The sequence below is a fragment of the Brassica napus genome, chromosome C4 (genome assembly GCF_020379485.1).
Source record: "Brassica napus cultivar Da-Ae chromosome C4, Da-Ae, whole genome shotgun sequence".
Lineage (NCBI taxonomy): Eukaryota > Viridiplantae > Streptophyta > Magnoliopsida > Brassicales > Brassicaceae > Brassica > Brassica napus.
Window position 1 is genome coordinate 58605089 of NC_063447.1, and position 23118 is coordinate 58628206.

At 35.5% G+C, this 23118-nt stretch overlaps 5 protein-coding genes across 5 annotated transcripts; 3 read left to right on the plus strand and 2 right to left on the minus strand.

The window, feature by feature from the left end:
• Positions 1–191: 191 nt before the first annotated feature.
• LOC106395047 (dehydrodolichyl diphosphate synthase 5) lies at positions 192–2078 on the minus strand (the record flags this gene model as incomplete). The annotated part of the gene is given in 5 exon segments (XM_013835578.3): positions 192–784; positions 941–1008; positions 1108–1330; positions 1901–2033; positions 2036–2078. Coding segments are annotated over 5 exon segments (912 nt in total), but the record flags the coding sequence as incomplete, so codon positions are not given.
• Positions 2079–3977: 1899 nt separating this feature from the next.
• Positions 3978–6801, plus strand: LOC106395247 (auxin-responsive protein SAUR50). The gene has a single exon (XM_048755089.1). It carries the CDS (start codon positions 5329–5331, stop codon positions 5683–5685), a length of 357 nt encoding a protein of 118 aa, XP_048611046.1. The 5' UTR covers positions 3978–5328; the 3' UTR covers positions 5686–6801.
• A 915-nt stretch (positions 6802–7716) lies between these two features.
• Positions 7717–10694, minus strand: LOC125585654 (phenylalanine ammonia-lyase 1-like). The gene is made up of 2 exons (XM_048755090.1): positions 10064–10694; positions 7717–9666 (listed from the first exon to the last, which is right to left on the minus strand). The coding sequence occupies exons 1-2, from the start codon at positions 10480–10482 to the stop codon at positions 7917–7919; spliced, it is 2169 nt and encodes a 722-aa protein (XP_048611047.1). The 5' UTR covers positions 10483–10694; the 3' UTR covers positions 7717–7916.
• A 5760-nt stretch (positions 10695–16454) lies between these two features.
• LOC106395029 (nuclear transcription factor Y subunit B-8-like) lies at positions 16455–18572 on the plus strand. Its single transcript, XM_013835559.3, has 7 exons — positions 16455–16633; positions 16720–16947; positions 17528–17657; positions 17764–17769; positions 17888–17965; positions 18051–18107; positions 18324–18572. Exons 2-7 carry the CDS (start codon positions 16727–16729, stop codon positions 18360–18362), a joined length of 531 nt encoding a protein of 176 aa, XP_013691013.2. The 5' UTR covers positions 16455–16633; positions 16720–16726; the 3' UTR covers positions 18363–18572.
• A 994-nt stretch (positions 18573–19566) lies between these two features.
• LOC106394798 lies at positions 19567–21961 on the plus strand. The gene is made up of 7 exons (XM_013835351.3): positions 19567–19734; positions 19861–19971; positions 20032–20220; positions 20435–20472; positions 20554–20622; positions 20739–21344; positions 21430–21961. The coding sequence occupies exons 1-7, from the start codon at positions 19623–19625 to the stop codon at positions 21712–21714; spliced, it is 1410 nt and encodes a 469-aa protein (XP_013690805.2). The 5' UTR covers positions 19567–19622; the 3' UTR covers positions 21715–21961.
• Positions 21962–23118: the final 1157 nt, after the last annotated feature.

Consider the following 23118-nt stretch of genomic DNA (forward strand, 5'->3'; position numbering starts at 1 on the left):
TTAACCCTAGATTCTCTGTCTGAATTTCTCTGTTGGATTATACAAAAGCTTTGTTTGGTTCCATTACTGTGGCAGTAGAACAAAACTCGATAAGTTCTGACATGGTGTTTTTCTTGATGATGCTTTTACAAATGTGTGAATCAAGGTCTAAGTTAGTTTCAAGGTTTAATATGTTACTAAAATTATTGTGATTGCTTAAAACAATAATTAACAATTGCAAACTAGAAATTCAGAAAAAGCAATAAAAATTAAAAGTAACATTTTAAACTAGTAAACGTAAAAACAAATACACATGTTCGTTAGTTGAACAATTTATTCGTGAGATATGAAATTCAAAGTTTAAACTCTTAGACCAAATCGCCTCTCCCTCTGCTGGTACCAAGTCAAGGCCTCGAGATACTCAGCCTTGCCGAACTCAGGCCACAGAACAGTAGGAAAGTAGAGCTCGGTGTAAGCTGATTGCCATAGGAAAAAGTTACTGATCCTTTGTTCTCCACCGGTTCTGATCAACAGATCAGGGATAGGGAACTCACTACACTTTGTCATCAGTTCGTTTTCCATCAACTTTTCGTCGATGTCCTCCACTTGGATCAAGCCGTTTTTCGCCTTTTCAGCAAGACTTTTACATGCTTGTAAGATATCTAACCTTCCGCTGTAGTCTAGCGCCATGATGAGGTGCTTCCCTTCGTAGCTCTTTGTAGCTTCTTCTACCTCTAGTATCGCATCTCGAAGCGACGCGGGGATGTTTTCCCGCTTTCCGATAACCGTAACCTTGATTTTTTGTCTAAATTAAGAAGAAAGGAAATATTAACATTGTATAACGCTTCATAAAAGGATAAAAAATAAACGTTTACATCCATTGTACAAAAGTGATCTTTTGATATGGATAAATTTAAAAATAAAAATAAAAAAAAGGATCAACAATAACATGTTGGGATACCTGTGGGCTTGAGGTATCATCATCTTGGCAAAAAATTCAAAAATGACCATCCAGTAGTCAACTTCATCCTGATGAAAGAAAAAAAAATCACTGAATCGAAACGGATATAAAATATATCTTGAAATTTTCTAGAAATGATCAGTCTTTCATATTTTTTGGAATCACACCTGGGGTCTTCTCCAATTTTCAGTAGAGAAAGCAAAGAGTGAAACAGTGTTTATCCCCTCAATGAAAAAGTCCTCAGTCATATCCAAGGCTCTTCTGCATCCAGCTTCTTGACCTTCCGATATCGTGAGTCCGTTTTGCTTCGCCCAACGTCTATTTCCATCCAATATGATTGCCACATGTTTTGGCATTGTCCCTTGGTTCTCTTTCTCTCCAAGTGTACCACTACAAATCAATAAGAACAAATAAGCTTGAAACTTTCATGTATCATCTAGTAGAAAGTTAGAATTAATCACTTGAGCAATGCCTTTTTCTCTTGGCATACAATTAACCAAACAAAATATTATATATATACATGAGTGTGTATACCTATGCCGTTGCGGGGTCATGAAAGATTGCACGTTAAATTAGACCCATCACAATTCGTAGATTTTTCTTCTAAGGATGGTCTAATATAGTTATCACGTATCGGTCAATGAGACCTAGCATATAGATTATACAGTTATGTGTAAAATGTGTCCATATTGATTATAGAGTTAGCAGGCAATATGAAAACGCAAATATGTTGAAAAATCTAAATACATCGAATAAATAAAATGACCATATATAGGCTAATAGTGTTGTTAAATTGGTGGCATTTACTGTTTTTTTCTTTTGAATTGAACAGATCAAACTACTGTTAGTTTGTAGGTTCTGAAATTAGGTAATTGATGTTTGCCTGAGAGAAACAATTCAGTTACCAAAAGGATTAAGAAATTTCACGTAAAAACTATAAGTAACAGAGAAGCACACTACCTTATCTCGTTCCTCTCATCTTTTTCATGGTACTGATCAGATATTGCGCTTTTGATAAATCTGTGGGTATTTTTGAAGTAAAGAGGAACACATGGACTTTTCATGGAAAGAGGAACACTTAAACGCCTAGACTGAAGAGACAAAGGATGAGAATAAGAGCAAGAAAAGTAAAGACTATAGAGTGTAGACACCATTATCTTTTGTTTTCGATATGCATTGGAGTTGATTAATTTCACCCATCTATATAAATATACTTGAAGGGGTCCGGGTTCAAAGACGCACATGATCAATGGAACCTTCCCTCTCTCACCCTCTCTGTCTTTCCTTGATGCTACGCAACGACAGGTCATAATAAGTATCAAGATTAATGAGATCTTACGTCGCTAGAAAGTCGCTAGATGGTTTTGTCACGTGATTTCTTAATCTTAATGAGTTCAAGAAAATCAGAAGGTCCTGTGCTTTTGTGAATAGCTAACGAACGACGAATCATAACATGAGGCTACTCAATGACGAGCAGATAAGGCAATCAGCTCTCGCGCTGCCATGGAAGTGTGGTTCCTGACCCACCTAGGCCAGATTTTTCTTCTCTTCTCAAAATCATGTTGGGCCTCTTATTGGGTATAATATAGGCCCACCAGAATGAAAAATATTTGTGCTCCAATTTTAAAATTATATTTTAAATCTGGATATGTGGTAGAATTTAATTATGTTCGATTTAGTTTGGAATTTTTATTTGTGTTTTTGTATTTGCTGTCCCCGCCCTACAAAAAGAATTATCATTATTTTTTGGTAAAATGTTAAGCTAGAATGTTAAGCTACAAAAAGAATTTCATTATTTGGCAGAAGAATACTGTACATCATTAATTGAATAAGCATCCTTAACGTAAAGTACTATTTATATACAGTAGTTTTTAGAAACCTAAATACAAAACATTTACATAATGAACTACTGGAACCTTCAATTCTTGTTCAACTTTTACTTTTTTTTTTTTAGTTTTATCCAAAAAAAGTGGAGATGTCTTGAAGTTGTGAATTCTCTTTTTAAAAATTTAAAGTGAAATTTATTTTGAAGGATCCCTTTGATAATGAAAAGTTAAATTTTATCAAATTAAATAATTTTATTAACTAATTGTTCTTAAATTGACGATGAAAAGCGCAAAAGCACAACCTTAGGTGATGGAGATGGTAGATAAATACAACTAAATTAGTAAACACGGCTTTACATGAACCTATGTACATACCATTCACAAATCAAACGCGCTTTTAACACTGGTCATAATATTAAAACACTCTCACTTCCTTGTTCATCCCAATTCGATGGGGCATGCTGGTCCATTTGTGTGAAGTCCAGTCGCTATCGAATACAATAACAGTGTCTGCTGTTTGCATGTTCAAACCAAAGACCACCGGCATTGCACGTGTGCTCAAAACTACCATGCATGAAGAGTTCTGAGACTTGTGATCATTTTCAATAAAATAATAGTTTCGGATTCAACCATAAACATGTAGATACATTGACAAAGTAGCCATTCATCTAAAAAAAAAAGTGTAATGTTATAATTATCTGAGCTTCATTTTATAGTGTTTTTAAGAATTATAGTTGTTAAAATGTTAATACGGTGATTAACTTGATGACAAAAGTCCAACACGGTGAAACCACCAGGGTTCGAATTCCGGCAACTGAAAAATTAACATTTAGATATCATGGTAACACGTAACTAGTCTGTACCATTTTTTTTTGTGGCCATGATATCCTTGTATAATTAAAAAAAAATGTTTTTCTTAACCCCGATTATGCATCCAGTTCATATGAATGTAACTTCTTGTCCATTTTTATTTGAAAGGCCAAAATAAAACTAGTAGATGTAAATTATCACATGTTTATTTACATTCTTGTCTTCATCATTTTCAAATTTTCGCAAACCCAAACATTTTAACTATTGTAAGAAAATAATAAAATGAAATATAGATAATAACAACATTTTCTGACATTCAAATAAATACAAAAGCATAATTTTTCTTCAAAATTAGAAAAGAAAAAAAGATTAACGTATCTTACACGTGACACTTTCATGGTTTTGAGTTCAGTATTACTAACCCATCATTTAATCAAATTTGTTATCCTTAAATATAAACTAATAAATTTAATAGATTAAAATTATATATCTCTTATGATGTTTTATATATAATCTCATTCTAATAAAATGACGGGAGGATTACGAAAATTGTCTAACTTAAATGTTTTTAAAAGGATATGTTTTTTCTTCTTCTGTTTGGTCGAAAAAGGATATGTTTTGTTGATATAAAATTACAGATAGGTATGCTTTTCCTAAAATTATAAATCTAAATTCTTTGTTCAAAAAAAATAAAATAAATAAATAAATCTAAATTCTAAACACGCACACAACACATACATTACAGATAGATATGTTTCGTACGCACAAGCTCGCAAAAATTAAAGGCAGAAGAATCCTGCTTCGTTCGGCAGTCACTGTTACTCAATTTGACAGACTCAAAACTAACTTCACAAAACACGCACACAACACGAACATTACACATAGATAGATAGATCCGAGAGAGACGTTTTGGAAGAGAAATAGTGTAACAATTAGAAACTCTTACGCAATAGAAAGGAAACATGTTTGTGAGTTATTAGGGGGTTGGACTCTAACCACCGTTACTCTATTTCTCTCTTATTACGGACCCTCAAACATTGACATTTCTCCATCCATGTAACCTCTCAAGAGACAATACCCCTTTCACCATCCCTACTCTCTATCTTGTGAACCATAAACGTCCCACGTACATCAAATGCTCTAAGTATTATCAGAATTATGCAGCACCATTGCATGGTTCTATATTAGCCGTCCATGTGTTGACAAGTCAAGAAGTCACTTAAGCTAGTAGAGCCTTGAGCTGCTTAGATCCAACACATCTCTAGGAAAACTCAAGCGATCTGATTCTGGATACAAGCATTTCTGCACATCATACTGAAACTATATTATAGAATATCCAATGCATGAATCATTGACCAGGATCACCCTTTCTCCAAGAAGATTTAGACCCATTCCTGAACCCTATCCTTCATATCTCCTCTATATTTCTGCACTTATTGTCTTGTGGGGTCTCCCATGAACTTCAAGAACTCTGACACCATTTTTGTAATACTTTTAAAATTTGAAGATGAACCATTTATGATCAAAAATAACAGAACCGCATGATTGAATAAAGTACTGTACCATTTAAAAGTCGACTGACATGTTCAAACATTTAATGAGGAGCTTTGATATACTTCTACTTCGGCATGTATATATGTATATATAAACCCGTTCTCCACCTTGTACTCTCATCCCAATACACATTTTCTCATCACAACATTACATCCATCAAATCTATATCTTGTTCATCAATCATCTCCTCCTACTAAAATGAAGACCAAGTTCATCAAGTCCTGCGAAAAGAAACTAAAGAAGATGACAGTCTCAACACCTTGTAAGTTTTGCGAAAGAATTTGCTTGGCGTTCAAGAGGGAAGCTGAGGTGATACCAAAAGATGTCCCTAAGGGACACTTGGTTGTCTATGTAGGTGAGGAGTCCGTGAGGTTTGTGATTAAGATCAGCTTACTTGCACACCCACTCTTCAAGGCACTGCTGGATCAAGCACAGGATGCTTATGGTTTCAGTGCAGACGCCAGACTATGGATTCCATGCGATGTGAGCACCTTCCTCGATGTTGTCCGTTGTGCTGGTTCTCCACAGTATCAGAACAGTTGTATGTGTATCTAGGAAGGTTCTTCAAGGAACTCAAGGCATTCTTTTATTTATCCAGAGGGGGCCATGTTTCCAAAGAGTGTTGGTTAATGCTAAGCTATTGCAGTACACTAATAATGCAAAACTTTTTGAATTGATATGTTATCAGCTAGGCAAGCTGTAAACACGATTAAAATTATGTATCATTACTTCTCCAGCTCCATAAATATACATGAAGCCATTAACGCAAGAATAGAAGGCATTAATCCATGAAAATTACTAGAGAAACATACAAACCAAGTAACTGAAACCATATATACAGCTCTTTAACAAATGTTATCTGTGGTGAGGGCAGAGAAAGAGAGAACATAATAGTTTGCTTCTCACACATCTCAAGACCAAAATTAGATATTATGACCAAGAGTTTAGTCTTTCATACGAAGCTAGACTAATGAATAGAACAAGGAGACTCTAGCATTGGCCATGAAATCCAAATCATAGCAACCAATGTTCCACATTGCACCAATCCAAAGAATGCATTAACATGTTAGTATTGACAAAAAGAAGATCAAAATGGCTACTAGATGATAGGTACACTTAAACCCAAGCGTTACATCCAAAGGGTTAGGATCTATTAACCATTCCCAAAATGACCACCTTCATGGTTTTGATAGAAGCAAGATATACACAACGGACATTCTTGTTCAAATGAGTAGTTGTATCGTACTTCCTTCACAAGTAATCCTATGTGCTTGCATACATCAAATGGGTGGCATTCATATCAATCAACTGTGACTCTAAAACCAAAGGAACCTAGTCATTGTCATCTCAACCCATTGATCAAATTCTACATTTCTCTTCTCCCAAACCTTCTACCTGCGCATCTTTACACCTAGCTGCTAAGTAAAACACTAACCAAGCCGCCATGAAGTAAACTTCCAAAGCAGACTGGATCACAGTAGCAAAACTTCTCCCCCCACAACTCGAATCAGAACCCATCTGAACAAAGAATCGCCTCTAGACACTTATTAAGCTGCACAGCCTGATGCAACAGAAGAGACACCACGTACCAAACCTTCCTTCACAATCTCCCTCGAATACTCCACGGTGGCATAACAGCGAAAGGCATCAGCTTTAACCTCACAAAGGGCCTGAAACTCTCAAAGTCCTTGTCTTCGGACAGATTAATTCTACTTTTGTCTGAATGTATCGATGTCTAATCAACTCTGATGGGCCATATGGGCTTTTAATTGGGCCTTAGCAACTGAGAAGTTTGATGTCGAATCACTCCTAATATTTCATCTCCATGCATATTTTTTTGTTGGAAAAGCTTGGAGGACTAATCATCAAAATGTAATTGATTGTCTTCCAAGTTCCAAATAACAACCTTATTGTTCAACGTAAACTTGTACCAGAAATTAAAAGTGAAATGGGAGACAAACTCACTCTATTCAACTTACTAGAAAAGTCAACTATGATGGATCAGCACTATCTTTAATTTGGTTGTAAAAAGTTGCAAGAGACTGCTATTGGTGGACCATTAGACCTAACATTCAAACAAAAAGTTTCAGTTATGTTTTACCTTATTCTGATGCAATGTCAGATGATCAGACCTAAAATGGTATGGATTTCTTTTAATTTTTGAGTTTGCTTCCGTTTCGTATCAGTTAGTTTGTAGTAGTCAGATGGAATAGCTCACTTACTGGACTGATTCTTCCATATTAGCCACAGTCTTCTGAGAGTGGAGTCTTATTAGTGGAATATTTTCCAGTCTTATAAAAATGAAATGCAAATTCTGTGTGTAACCTTTAAAACGGAATATTGATCATTACACTTTAACAAATTAAAGTTTTTAAAGTTTCGGTTGATACTTATTTTCAATTATAAAAATAGTTCTAGTATCGATGTTTCATTGGGAAGTTTATAACAATATAATGTGTGACTTAGTAAGACTTTTATTATCTTTAAATGATTCCGTTAGATTGAGACTGGTTAAGATGATTCCATTAGAAGTGAATAATCTGTATCTTCTTAATAGTTGTCCACTTTGTTATGGAGACTTCCATATACCGAAATTTGACAAAATGTATCATTTCACACTTGTAACAAGAAAAATAATGTTCATTTGAGAACTTACAATGAGTTTTACAGACAATTATAAACTAGACAAAGACAGAAACCACTTCACAGGCAATCATTTGGTAAAATTATTCAGACATTTAAAAAAAAAAACTTAATAGTAAAAAAAACAGAACCTTTAATCACTCTTAACATATAGGAATGGGAGCTCCGTTCCACTCATCGAGACACTCCATCAACGGATCAATAATCTTCCCTTCACAGATCGCCGTGAAAACCTTATCAAACTCTTCTCCGGGCGACGTCGCTTTCTCTCCGGTCAAAAGCTCTGTTCCAAGCTCCTCCCTCACAAACCTATACAAAGGATACGACCTACACTCCTTGATCCTGTTCGGTATCGCAGCTGTTCCGTTATCATACGCCGCTCTAGCTGCCTCCACTTCTTTCGGAAGCACCGCCTTGAGCTCCTCCTCGAAGGCTCCAATCTTATGGAAGATCGAAGTCATTGCATTCTTCTCGCTCTCACCGTTGACCAAAGCATGGTCAACGATGACTTGCCTCAGCTTCTGGATCAACGGGTACGTGGCGCTGCATGGGTCGTCCGCGTACGTGTAGACTTGCTCACGGTCGACGACTTTGAGTAAGTCTTTCTCGCAGAAGCGTGATGGGTGAAGCTCACCGTTGACTCCAGTGGTGAGAACTTTCTTGGCGACTTGAGAGACTGTGTTCTTGACCGTTTGTTTTAGATTCTCCTCCAAGTGTCTTAGATCGATGGCTTGGCAGATTCCGACAAGGAACGTTGTAGACATGAGTTTGAGTATGTCTACAGCTTCTGATGTCTTGCGAGACGAGATTAGTCCTAAAGAGTTCACGTCTTGGTTGTGTTGCTCAGCTGATTGAACATGGCTAGTCACTGGGTTGGCCAAGTACTGAAGCTCTGAACAGTACGAAGCCATCGCGATCTCCGCTCCTTTGAAACCGTAGTCCAAACTAGGGTTCCTCGAAGCGGTTAGGTTCGAAGGAAGACCGTTGTTGTAATAATCGTTGACCAGCTCGGAGAACTGAGCGAACATGAGCTTCCCTATGGCCGCGATAGCTAAACGTGTGTTGTCCATAGACACACCGATGGGTGTTCCCTGGAAGTTACCACCGTGAATGGCTTTGTTTCTCGAGACATCGATCAAAGGGTTGTCGTTGACGGAGTTTATCTCACGCTCGATGGACTTGGTCGCGTAACGGATCACTTCTATCTGAGGACCTAGCCATTGGGGAGAGGTACGTAGAGCGTAACGGTCTTGTTTGGGTTTTTGTAACGGATTCATCTCGTGAAGCTTCTGAGCTAGCTTCATGTACGAGCTCCCGTCGAGAATGTGTTCCATTATAGCCGCGGCTTCTATCTGCCCGGGGTGGTGCTTCAGCCGGTGAGTCAAATGATCGGTGAACTCCGGCTTCCCGCTCATCACCTCGGCGAAGACGGCTGATAAAACCTCGGCCAGGACCGAGAGGACGTTGGCTTCGAAGAGAACCATCGACGCCATGCCGGAGCCAACGGCCGTGCCGTTGACTAGGGCGAGGCCTTCCTTAGGCTGGAGGTCAAAGAAGCCTGAGGTGACTCCAGCCATTTTGAAGGCTTCCTCTGCGTTTAGGGCTTCGCCGTTGGGACCGGTAGCTTTGGAGTTGGGACGTCCGGTTAAGAGTCCGGCGATGTAGGAGAGGGGGACGAGGTCTCCGGAGGCGGTGATGGTGCCGCGGAGAGGGAGGGAAGGAGTGATGTTGTTGTTGAGGAAACTTGTTATGGCCTCGAGGATCTCGAAACGTATGCCGGAGTATCCTTGGAGGAGAGTGTTGATACGTACGAGCATGGCGGCTCTTGTGGCGGAGTGTGGTAATGTGTGGGATGTTTCCTTCGTGCTGCCGAATATTCCGGCGTTCAGAAATCTGCAAACGAATTTTGTGTTAGTTAGTTATTAATTAAGTTCTTTAAAATTTTAATAAAAAAAAATTACCCAAACAAAAGTTCCAAAAAAAACAAATAATTACCCAAACAATGTATTTAAATATTGAAAATAAAATGCATATATAGACAGAACCTAACCCGACCCAACCCGCTTATTTCCCATGCAATGTCATAACCTTAAGGCTTTATAGAAATTGTCTCCCGTTGTTTTAAAATTCATTATTAAACTTTATAGAAATTTGTCTCCCGTTTATTTTAATATATTTAATATATATTTTTAATATAGATGTAATACCACGCCCAAATATAAGCTGCCACGTATTAATATCTTTGTAATTTTAGAAATATGAGTAAATATAAATATAATTATATAATTACCTTATAAGCTCTTTCTGAAGAGCGACACCGTTCTTGGTTCTCCGGTGAGAAGTAGCACCAAAACCAGTAGTAACACCATAACTATCGGTTCCTTTGCCCATACTCTCCATCACCCAATCACTACTCGCTTTCACACCGGCTCTCGCCGTCTCCGACAACTCCACCTTCACACCGTTTCCAAGGGTCGAGATTGCTGCCACTTGTCCGATCGTGAGAGTCTCGCCTCCGAGATTCACCACTGGCCTCCTAAACTCCTTCACCATTCTCTTCACCTCATCCAAATGGCTCCCTTTCATTTGCTCCGCTGCAGCTCCCCAGTTGAGAGGATCAGCCCCAACCACCGTGGCATTCTTCTTGATCTCTCCGCCGCATAACATAGCGTCGACTTCTCCTCCGTGTGATAATCCGTTAACCTCCATTACAATATCGGGATTATGAATTAAAAATTAAAAGGAGAAGATTATAGCTAGAGAGATCTTTTATATTATTTTTGTTGTTTTAAGGAATTTGAGTTGTTCCTGAGGGAGAAGAGATGAATGAAGGGTGGTTTAAATAAGGTGGTAGAGTTTGATGGTAGGTAAGCACAAGAGAGCTAGTTTTTAATTTTATTTTTATTTTTTTTTCATTTTCTATAATGATATAATTTTAAAAGACAAAATTGACATTAGTGAGAAAGAAGGAGTTGGTTGAGAATTAATTATGACCGTTGGATGGAGTGTGAGGGATTCTAGTGGTGGAGATTATAATTCGTGGATTGGTTTTAGTCGCAAAAGGAGTTGTTTTTAAACGCGTTGGTGATTTTTTATCTATGTTCTCGTCAGCATCACAGTGGTAAAAGTGGTCGTGGCTGGTGGCTGACGATAGTTGGCATTTCGCGGTTGGTGAGACTTTGAGATTTTTGGTTTGAAGAGTGGTTTTTTTTTTTGTTTTTGTTTTTGTTTTTGTTTTTGGAGTAAAGCGTTTCATTGTGATGGGAGTAGGTGTGTAATGTATGAACGTAATTGAGTCAATTTACGTCCCCACCACAACACTCTTTCATTTCATTTTGTATTTTCTATGTTATTTTGTCATTTTTGATATCAATTCAGTTTTCTCTGACATTTCAAAGGTTTTTTTTTTTCATTTCAGTTATCCAGTTGTCTTTTATGGTTTTTTTTAATGTTTTGTTTCACTATAAAGATGTGTATTTTGTTTCATCGATCATAACTAAAACTTCAACAAACCAATCACCAAAATGTTTGTTTTTTTGATAAAGGGCTTCCAATCACCAAAATGTTCTGCGACTTTTCAACCTAGTTTAGTTTATTTTGAGTAACAGTTCATAGGCACTTACAATAAAATAACGAGAAAACTCGAGAAAATGAAACTTACAACTTTAATTTTTCCATACCAAAAAATGAAACTTACAAATATTTGTTTAAAATGCATATACAACACCAAACATTAGGTAAAAACTGAAATATGAACTGTAAAAAATAACTATTTTGAACATAAAATATATGCATTACTATTTGACAGATGAAAATCACAAATAATAAGAGATACAAATGTACACATTTCATTGATTTTACAATTAGGTATTAAATTTGTGTAGAAGATAATTCCTATGTGGACATATATATTGCAACAATCTTCACGCGAGAATATGATTTCCTATAGGAGCCGAGTGACACCGCAACACGTCGTTTGCATGACAAAGGCAATGGCATTATGTAAATACAACCTCACTTATTGTATATCCTTACAAAACATTAAAAATGTTAGTTTAGAAACGATTAAAATTTGTGGTAACATCATCATGAGAATTTTTCTGATGATCATAATTTTAAATATCATTATTATATTTATGACCTTATCAATCCACGTTAATACACGTGGTTATATTGCACTTTCGCCAAATCAAAAAATACATTGTGAGTAAATAATACCTGTCGATAGAGCTCATCTTGAATACTACCATTTGCTAGTAAAATATAAATTCAACATCTAGCTCATTTTTATTTGTATCTGAATTACGCGCTATTAAGCGAAAGCTAAAAATGCAATAGTAATGAACATTGTATATAGAAGACAGAAAACAAATTAAAAACGATAAATCAAATTAAATAAATGGTACATGCAGACGTACCAATGGTAAACCGTGGAAGAAGAATGGATTGGTAAGGCAGGCAAGGCGCCTTCATTGGAACATATGCATGTGCATGCATTTTTGCTTCGAGCGTGGCATGCGAAAGTCTTCATTTAATTAATCCTCAGTTATCTTTACTTTTTCGGTTAATTGACTTGTTTTTTTTACAAAATTAATTGACTAAGTTTCTTATTTTTTGTCAACGATTAGTTTTGTTTATAGATTTTACTTTGTTAGTTTCACCATCCAGAAATAACTGGGGAGTGCAATTTGAATTTGACATTGTTTAAAATATAGGTTTCTGCGACAATTTGAATATTTATCTTTTATTTTTCAAAAAAAAAACTAATTATGTTGGTAGTATATATTTTTCTCACCTTTGACTTATTAGGATAAGGTCCAAACGATGACAGGGAAAATAGACAGAATAAATTATTGTATTATGCTGACAGAAAAAAAATATTGTATTATGTAAATTTAAGCATGAGAAATTCAGGTGGATTTCGGTCAATGTGAAAGCAAGCTTAGGTCAATATTCGATTTTGGTTTAGTCAATTTATCGTTTTTACTCTTTATTATTTCCATAATCTCGAAATTCAGATCTCAAGCCCATGAAAAAATCCAAACTATCCATAAAAGAATTGTGTGGTCCAAAAATGAATCTTCATTCCGAATATTCAAATGAGACCTAAAAACACTTTATTTTATTGTTAAATAAACATACATTGTAAAAGTACTACCGTTTTAAAGATTTAGCTGCATTGCATCTTGTTTAGGTCGATAGGTTTAGTTTGGTCAACACTGTTCAGATTTGTAAAATAAGATATTATTTGCCACGTAAGACGTACGTTATAATGACAAAAAGGCTATTTCAAAAAGCCGTAGATAAAATGGTGTAGTTGTTTAACATTGATAAAATGGTATAGTTGTGTATTAATATGTCTACGGATAGTGTAAATACTACCTTACAATTAATTTGGTTTGTTTTTTTCCTCACTTCTAGTACTACATCAAAAATATGCATATTACAGGAGTTACATCTCTTCATTTGGTAGTTGCTTTACCACTCAATATATATACATTTCCTCGCATATTGCCAAAATTTGATTGGAGAATCTAGCATATATATATATAGTTCAAAAATCACTTCCTAAAGCAGGGTGTCATTTTTTAGCTAAATATGGAGATCCCAAGACAATCTAATTACTACTGTTTGCTTTGCAATTGGATGCATGAAAGTCGTGTTAATTTGTTCTCTCGTCCTTGCGTAAAAACAAAAGTGATGGGTAGGAGGGATAACAAAGCGTGGATGCACTTGAATACTTGATGAGAGCTGTTGCCATCACAACTCACCTAGTGTTTTTAGACATTTTTGAGAAAATGCCACAGGAAGGCAATTTACTTTATGATCGACTGCTTGCACTCTTTGACTTACCTACTGAGTTTGTTCACATGGACGTTGGATCGATTTCCAATATCATTCGATTAATTTGGATTCCGAAACCATTTTGTTTGTTTGTTTAACATTGATTCACAAACTTAAGTCACTGACTCACACTTCCTAAAAAAAAAAAAGTCACTGACTCACACTTCCTAAAACTCTCGCATACTATTTCAATTTTCTTGAGAGTTAGTTAAAAGAAAAAAAATCCTAATTAAATTAACCTAATAGTGAAATATCACAAACTTACAATCTTCACCACCTATACATAAATCCAATCGTTAGTTCTTTTATCACAAGCTTTTCACATTGATTTGTTTTTTTTTTTAATCTTATGCTAAGTTTGAAACCTTGAATGAATTAAGCTGGAGTCTTTAACTGATCAGATTGCTTGCTATATAGGTTTCATTATAGTACTAACGTCTAAACATTTAATAATGTGGCAAGTGTATAAGAAAAACATTTATTATAGAACATGACGGGCCTCTATAATTAAATACTTTTCTGTTTATAAGCAGTCTCAAATCAGAAAGGATTTCATCGAGACACCAACCACGCAAAAGTCAGTGCATTACATTAATTATTTATCTCATTCCTGATTTATTTGATTGTCCTTCGAATGGTATTGCTATTTTAATGGTTTTTGCCATGAAAACGGGTTATTATCATTGTTAACAAGAATATTATAACATTCAACGAATGAAAGTTTGATTGGTATCTAAGGATGGAACTATGGAAAACAACAAAAAAAAAAGAATATTTGAAAGATTATCATCGAGGAACGAAATCTTTAGTGAACCATATATATAATTAAAAAGTTGCTAAGCTAATTATTTGGTGAGTTATAATATTATTTTACTGATTTCTTTTAGATGTAATGGATGTGTCATCATTTAACTTTGAGAAATGATATAAAAGGGAATGAATAAGATTAGGCCACCAAACAAACAATGAGAAATGGAGAAAAGGGGGCAACAACCACAGTAGCGAGGATCCATCGTACACCACTCGTCTCACCAAACCCTCTCTTCTCTCTAATGGGTCCTACTTTACATGTTCAACAAACCCTTTGCTCTTGCTGTCCAAATCAGACGCACAACATCAAACACACAAACCTAATCAATGCACGTAATCGAATTAGGTCATTATATTATACATAAATAATATATAAATGTATATTACTCATTAAGGTGTGATTGGATTGTATTTTGAGAGTAAACTTTTTTTTTTTTTTAAAATTATTTTGAGAGTAAACTTTTACTCTAAAAATGGTTTTATTCCCAATCCCACTCAAAATTTACCAATCAAGTGGGATACATATTAAACATAGACCCATGTTTACTCCATATTTTGTTAGAGTAAAAGTGTCTCTTTTTATTTTTCTTGTTTTCCACCCATTTAATTCCATTCATTTTCATCTTTTTCATTTACTCTAGTTTACTCTACAATTACCAATCAAACCCTAAGGAAGTTTATAAAGAAGATGGATTCAATCATTGGACATGATAAATTTACATCAACGTGTGGTAATTTAGTAGCGGTGTTTGTTTTGTCGAGAATCTTCTAAAAGAAGCAAAATGATTTAAGATTTTTCTGAATCAGCTTTTCAGATGACACAAAATGAGATCGTCCAGAAACTTTGAGACCTAAGAATGTGAGATTACTGATTAGAAGCCTGACCTTGTGTTTTAGTCATAAGTATTTAAGATTAGGACATGTCTCTAATCAAATTAGCACTGGCACCTAGATATATTTATTTGTTAATTATTGTTGTGGATAAAATGTAACGTTAGAACGTATGCATAACTTTTAATCTTTTATATACGGGATATGATATGTACGTATAACTTATGAGAACAAACAAATTAACTTAATATAAATTTAGAAGACATTATATTTTTCTTTCAACTGATTTTAAAGATACACCAAAACCAACATATTGGGTCTGACATAAGCCTCAAATTACAGAGGAATCTGATTATCAAAAACAGCACAAAAAACTACCACAACCAGGGCCATACACAAGAAAAAATTATCTCATTGATAAAGCAATTTGACAAGTGAGATAGGTTTTTTCAAGCAAAAAAAAAAAGAAGGTGAGATAGCTTTTCCTATTTATCTCCAGAGCTTATATCCACAACACGGCTTGTATATATATGACCAGAAAAATGATTTCATAACTATAGGATTCAAACAAATAAAACACTACTACTCCAAATACTGCAAATGGAATGAACTAAAAACATATAGTTCATAGGTCTTCTTCGTTTTGGTGTGTTACTCCGCTTCACAAACTGTCACGCTTTTGACTTTTGAGCATCTACGAAATCTATGATAGCTACTTTTGAGCATCTACGAAATCTATGATATTTGCGAGTTGCAACCTTGTGAATATTTATATGGCCATGCTTGCAAAAAGTTGTGGTTTATTGGTCTATTGGGCTTAGTTCAGTTAGAACTCGCTTTTAAATTCATGGGCTATTTCTTTTTTCGGGGGTTTGTAACCACTAGCCCAATTGTATTACTATTAATTTTTGGTTAGTCGTATGGGTTAGTTCGGAACAATATCCAATGCTATTTTTAAGACAACTAAACAAATTATGAAAATAATTTCTTAGTTATTTTTCTTGTTATCACATTCTTACATGGTACTAACACAATATCTTTAAAAAAGTAACAAAATCAGTCAAAGTAAGTAATACAGAAATTAAATAATGATTTTCCCTAATGGTAAAGATAAGAAACACACGTGGCGTGACTGGATTTGGTAGAATATTAAACATGAGAGGAAAGAGAGAATAATAAAGAGAGAATTAATTATTTTTTTTTTTTAAGAGAAGAAAAAAAACGAACGGTGGTGATAAAAAGTCAGAGCTCTCTCAAATCGCAGAGGCTCTCATCTAATCTTCTTTCTCCAGCGTCCGATCTTCTCCCGATCTCTCTCTCTTCATCCTCCAATCATCAACCTTCACTCCCGTCCCGCCCTTTTTCAATTTCCTCTGTAACCAATCATCTCTCTTTTTCGAATTTTGATTTCATCTCTCTTCGTTATTCTCTTTTAATCTAATTGTCATGTGTTATTGTTAGGGTTCACATGGCCGAGTCGCAGACCAAGAGTCCCGGAGACCACGTGAGCGGCGGAGACCAGAGCCCGAGGTCGTCGTCGCACGTGCGCGAGCAAGACAGGTTTCTCCCGATAGCGAACATAAGCCGTATAATGAAAAGAGGGCTCCCTGCTAATGGTAAGATCGCTAAAGACGCCAAGGAGATTCTCCAGGAGTGTGTCTCCGAGTTCATCAGCTTCGTCACCAGCGAGTAAAGCCTTTAAAACTTTATGCTCATTTAATTAAAGCTCACTTGTGTTGTTTACTTGATTGAAAATTAAGCTCCTTTTTAGTTCTTACACTTGCTTGTTTCTTTCATGTTAGGATTCAGTTTATGTTTTAAAGCCTTAAACTTTATGGTCGTTTAAGTCAACTTGTGTAGTTGTTTTGAGATTTTGGTTGGTTGATTTGATTGAAAGTAAAGCTCCTTTTGGTCCTTACTCTGCTTGTTTCCTCTTCTTTGTTTGGATTCTGTTTTGTGTTTATGATCTACTTTCTTTCTGAAACTACGATTTTCTAGATTTATTTTTTTGTTTCAAAATGATAAATTTTCTAAAAAAATTTAAAGTACTTTAATAGTTAATGTTAAAAAATTGTATACTTTTAAAAAACATTAATTGAAAATATTTAAATTGGTTAAATACTATTGGTTGATATATATTGAAAAATGTATAGTAAAATAAATAATATGTTTAATTGTCTAGAAAATCTTTTTTGGGAAACGGGTGAGTAGTTTTTAATTTTTTATTGAGAAATGTCTGGTTTGATGCGTTGATTTTGTTGGTGAGCAGAGCGAGTGATAAGTGCCAAAGAGAGAAACGGAAGACGATTAATGGAGATGATTTGCTTTGGGCTATGGCCACTTTAGGATTTGAAGAATACATCGAACCACTCAAGTTGTATCTTACTAGATATAGAGAGGTATGTTCTGTTTTTCTTTCTTAATATTCAGACAGCTTGTATTCACTTACTTTAACTCTGTGTTTTCTCCTTGTCTACTACTACATGGACTTGGATAATTACACAGATGGAGGTTAGTGCTTCCTCTCTTCTGTTTTTTCTTATTTATTAATAATATACTTGTAAAGATGTTTATGGTTTTAGACAATTATTGTTTCTGTGTGCTCATCGTGTTTTTTGATAACCGATAGGGTGATTCAAAGGGATCAGCAAGAGGCGGCGATATCGCGAATGCAAAGAGAGATGGCCAATCAAGCCAAAACGGCCAGGTACACATGTCTCCAAATCTCTTTCGCTTTTAGCTAGATTTGGTTTAGTCTGACATCTCAGAGTTTTTCTTTTACCATCTGGCAGTTCTCGCAGCTTGCTCACCAAGGCTCTTACCCACAAGGTCCTTATGGAAACTCTCAAGTAACCTTTCCTCTCCTTCTCTTTCATACGCATAGCGAATATGTCTCAGCTACACACTTAACAACACAAATCATATCATCAGCCAAGTGACTTCAAAGTTAAAGATTGATTATATCATCTTTGACCCTTATGTGATGTGTTGTGATTAGGGCTAATACAGAATCGTAAAGCATCAGTTTTGCTAATTTTCTGTATGCCTTTTGTTTATATATGTAGGCTCAGCATATGATGGTTCCAATGCCGGGCACAGAATAGTACGATGGTGTTCCAAAAGGGCCGGCCGTGTCTGTATACTATTTTGTGCTGTAAGGATGAGGGTAACTGTGACAATAATCATCTAAATTATTATGTTTTCTTTTTCCTTTTGATTTGTTCTTAAGAAGTCAAGAGATTCGTATTTGTATTTGGTTTATTGGTTTTGTGGATTATATCATGCAAGCCTTAATATTGATGCAACTTATAGTTTCTGTTTGACGCCATAAATTATATTAAAAAATCTATTAACATCATAATTTTTCTATATGAATTAATTATAGATTTTGTTCTTTAAGTTGGTAAAAAAAAAAACCTTCTACTCAAAAATATTCATATGATAATTTTTTTTCTTCTTGTTACTCAAATGTGGTGAATACTAAATTGCAGTATTTTTTAAACCGGACCGACCCGATAGTTGGATCCGGTTCAACCATGAACCGAATATATAACCGGGTTGGAACTTATAATTGGTTCAACCATGAACCAATCATGTAGCCGGATTGGATCTTAAAGTTATTAAACTACTAAAACTATCAAAAATATATAAATCATCCATATAGACATAAAACTAGTTTATATTTATAATGTTTTATGTTTAAAAGTTATTTATATTTTAGTTATGTATCATATTTATTAACATTACTTTTAAATTTATATATTAAAAATATATTAAACCAGATTACTGAATCAGATTTGATTCGACCGTGACCCAAAAAATTTCCGGTTGGGCTCTCGGTCCGGTTTTAAAAACACTGCTAAATTGTAAAAGCAAGCAAGGTGCGCTACAAAGTAAATATTAATACTGTAAAAGTTTACAGGAGACATAATTTCCATAAATAATTACGAAGAAAATCAAAGAAGGAAGTAGAAAAATTCAATAATCTGTTTGAAGCTTAAAGTAGTAAAAACCGTAATTTTCTAAAATTGCTTTGTTATTTGGAAACATCCCAAAAAGGATGATTATTGTTATTTCAGTTACAGTTGTTGCGTTGTCTTCACACATTTCCACCACTACACGATGTATGATCTAACGGCCAATAATCAACGGACTACGGTTATCTCAGAGTCCCACTTCGGTTAACCCTTAAACCAAACGTGCTCTCTAAAAACTCGAGACAAACCAAACGCGCCACTATTATTACTTTCCGTTTTTAAAACTAATTACAGAAAAGTTAATTAATTAAATAAGAAACCGCCGGTTTGCTTCGTTTCAAATTTCGTCTCATTTCTTCGTTGTGAGAATCTCTCTCAAGAGCGATTATGGGAGAGATCAACAACGATGATGACTGGAGAAACGGCCTCGACATCTCCGGGCTTAGTCTGATGGACGAGGACGATAGCCTCCTCCTCCTCTTCCCCGATCCCACCTCAGGTAATTTGAGATTCCATCTTCTCTTTTTTTTTTACCCATTATCTGCAAAAGTTTGGAACTTTTTGATCTGGGTCGTGATTTCTCGATGTGGGTTTGTAGAATTGATGATGATGATGATGTGTTTAGGTACTGATAAGGAAGGTCTTGATTGGTTTGGGGAAGATGAATTGAGTGAGGTGATGAAGTATAACCTGAGGAAGAGTCTTGCTTGGGACAAAGCCTTTTTCACCAATGCAGGCAAGTTTTTTTTTTTTTTTTACTTGTGTGGATTTGATGAGAGATGTTGTTGAAATTTAGGTGTTCTGGAGCCTGATGAACTGTGTCATATGATTGAAAGCAATCATGTGGGTGAGAAGAAAGCTTTGGCGACTATTCAAGAGGATGTGAAGAGATCAACGGAGTCTACATCCACGTTGAAGAGTGACTGCACTTTGGAGACGAGTGAGGAACTGGGAGAAAGAGATGATGATGCAGTACATAGCCCAAGTAAGGTTTTTTTTAATTTACTATTGGTTGAGTTAACATGAACTAGCTTTGCATTTTGAAGTAGACATATAAGGTTACAACATTGGTATCGTTATTTTCTCTTGTTTTGGTGTACAAAGATGTTTATTTCTAGTCTTTGTGGCTACTAATACTTTTTTTTTTATCATCTGTGAAACTCTAACCAACTTATACATTTCTCATTTGAAATTTGCAGCTCCAAGTACACTAGACGACCGTGACTCTAACGAAAAGGTATGTGTCCCAATAACAACTTTAGGCTGTGATTTGATCTTTCACTCCCTCCCTCATGAAACATCATATGTTGTTTCTCAGGTGAAACCCAATGGTATTCGTAAAAGGCCAAGTATTAGGGCACAAGGACTAGGGAAGGTGACAAAGCAGGTATACTGACGACTCTCTCTATTATGTTAAAGCACAAACTGAATGTCTTGTCTTCTATGATCACTTCACATTATAAAGATTGCCTATTTTGTTGGTTTATGATACATTTTCTACAGGCAACAGAGCACAATACATCATCCATTTCTAGGCCATCCACTGGACTCAGCAGAAGTGTAAGAGCTTCGGTAGATGTCAACAAAACCAAACAAGGTGAATCGTCTGTGGCTCCCAGAGTTGCAATTTCAAGGAGGATTCGACCCACTGTATCGAAACCTGGACCGCCTTCCAAATCTGCTTTTAGGTCCTCCAAGAATGAATTGACATCTTCCTGCTCTTCACTTGAGAGCTGTATCAGTGCTTCCTCAAGCGCCTGTAAAAAATCTCCGCTAGAGTCGGCAAACCAGAAGAAATCTCAGAGTTCAAGAACAGCTTTCCATTCTATGGCGAACGGATCCACATCCAGAGCTGCGTCTAGAGTTTCACCCCTCTCAGCTACTAGCACATTCAAGTCCAGGCTTTCCTCTAATAATGCAGCTTTTCTTAGTGCTTCTGTCGACTGGTCTTTTAACTCGCCGAGAGCTCCTACACCTAATAAAATGGCTAAAGGTAAGAAGAAAACTGTATCTGCTGTCCAACATGACCCTATGCCGGATCAACATGGTTCCATGACGAAACCAACAGGACTCCGTGTGCCATCACCAAAACTAGGCTACTTTGATGGAGTAAGGTTCCCAAAATTTGCAAAGCATATCTTTTGCATAAGAACTCGGCTCCTTAACTTGTTTTGTTTATTGATGCTGCTAACAGGGGAGGAGCAGCGTAGCAAGAACACCCACAGGATCCTGTACTGGTGGCTCAGCAAAACATGGAGCTCGTAGTCTGAATGAACCAACAGCTTCTAGTAGGACCAAGTCTCGTCTTGTACAAGAATCCACAAATTCTAAAGCAAAGGCCAGGCCTGTTTCAAGGAGTTCCAGGCTGATTGTGTCAGCTTCTGCGTCTTCACCAAAGGTTACCAGCAAAACCTATTCAAAGGTCAGTGCAGAGGAACGACTCAACCGCGATGCGGTGGAAGATAATCTAGCACAGTGATGAAAGCCAAGTCACCTGCAACCTTATTATATTATCATCTAAGGCTGGCTATTAGGTTAAAGACCAGATCGACAAGTGCAGTGTCATGTGTATAGCTTTGATTTGCACTTTCTGTCTCTGGTTCATAAACATAGCTTTATTATAATTATATTATGTTGTTGTTCTCTAAGTATGTTTTTGAACCGGAAACAACAAAGTTCAGCTTTCATAAATGTTGATCAGAGTTTCAGATTAGTCTACTGAAATGAAGCAAAAGCAGTTTGGTCTTGCTTCAGTTATCACTCTTGACTTTTCTTGAGTAACACACCAAACTTCTTTAGCATGCTCACATTCTTCTTCTTCTTCTTTGGTGAAGAAGACAAATCATCATCAGTTTCATCTGTATCAGCTCCATCAGATCATATTCTAGCTTCTTGAGTTCGTCAGTAACCTCAGGCTCTCTTTGGTTCAAGCTGTTTCCAAGTTTACTTCTTTTCTGCTTCTTTGATTTTCAAGTTTAGTAACTCATTTTCAACCGCCAGTATCCTCAGCTTAGCTCGTTCATTGCAAAGCGTCTCATTTCACCTTTGGTTTTCTTCACTTCCCTTTTTGGTATAATCTTTGAAGTACAAAGCTTAAGCAAAGTATACAGGAAAGAAAACACACAGCCCTAACAAACTAAACCAATACATTAGCTCAAAGAGACTCCATTTGAAACTAACTACCATCTACCACCAAACCAAAGGCAACAAGACAAACATAAAAACAAACATTTGTTCACAGTCAACCTAATCACAAAGATGCACTACAAAAAATTGTCCACACACAATAAAATAGCTTGTTGAATATAAAAAAATATTAACACATTTGTTAATAATGCTTTTAACTAATGTTTACCATAGACTTTAATTGTAGAAAATTTAATTTTTTATAGATCTGTAAGTAATATATATTTATTTTACTATATATTACTTTTTATTTTAAATTTTAGCTATTAATATATACATTACGTAAATTCAAACACTTACCATAGTGTTAAAATATATTTACATTTAAAATATATTTACAACTCTCCCAAGCATTTGTTTAGTTTTTTTTAATAATAAGTACCTACAATAATGTTTTGTTCTGTTAATAATATTTTTCATTCTATTAATTTTAAAAGCAATAAAAAAAACAAAAACCAAAATCTAAAACAACCATTCATGTTTTTCAAAAAATTAAAATCTACTGCAAATAAAAAACCATAAACTAAAAAGCCAATATCTAAAATCCAAAAACCAAAATCCCAAACCAAAAACTAAAAACCATTTAAACAATCATCGTCTTACCTAAAGCGGAGAGATAGAGACTTGTTTCAACTCAACCTATTGCATCAATTTTTTCCTGAAAATACGATTAAATAAGATTAACATAGTATGATTA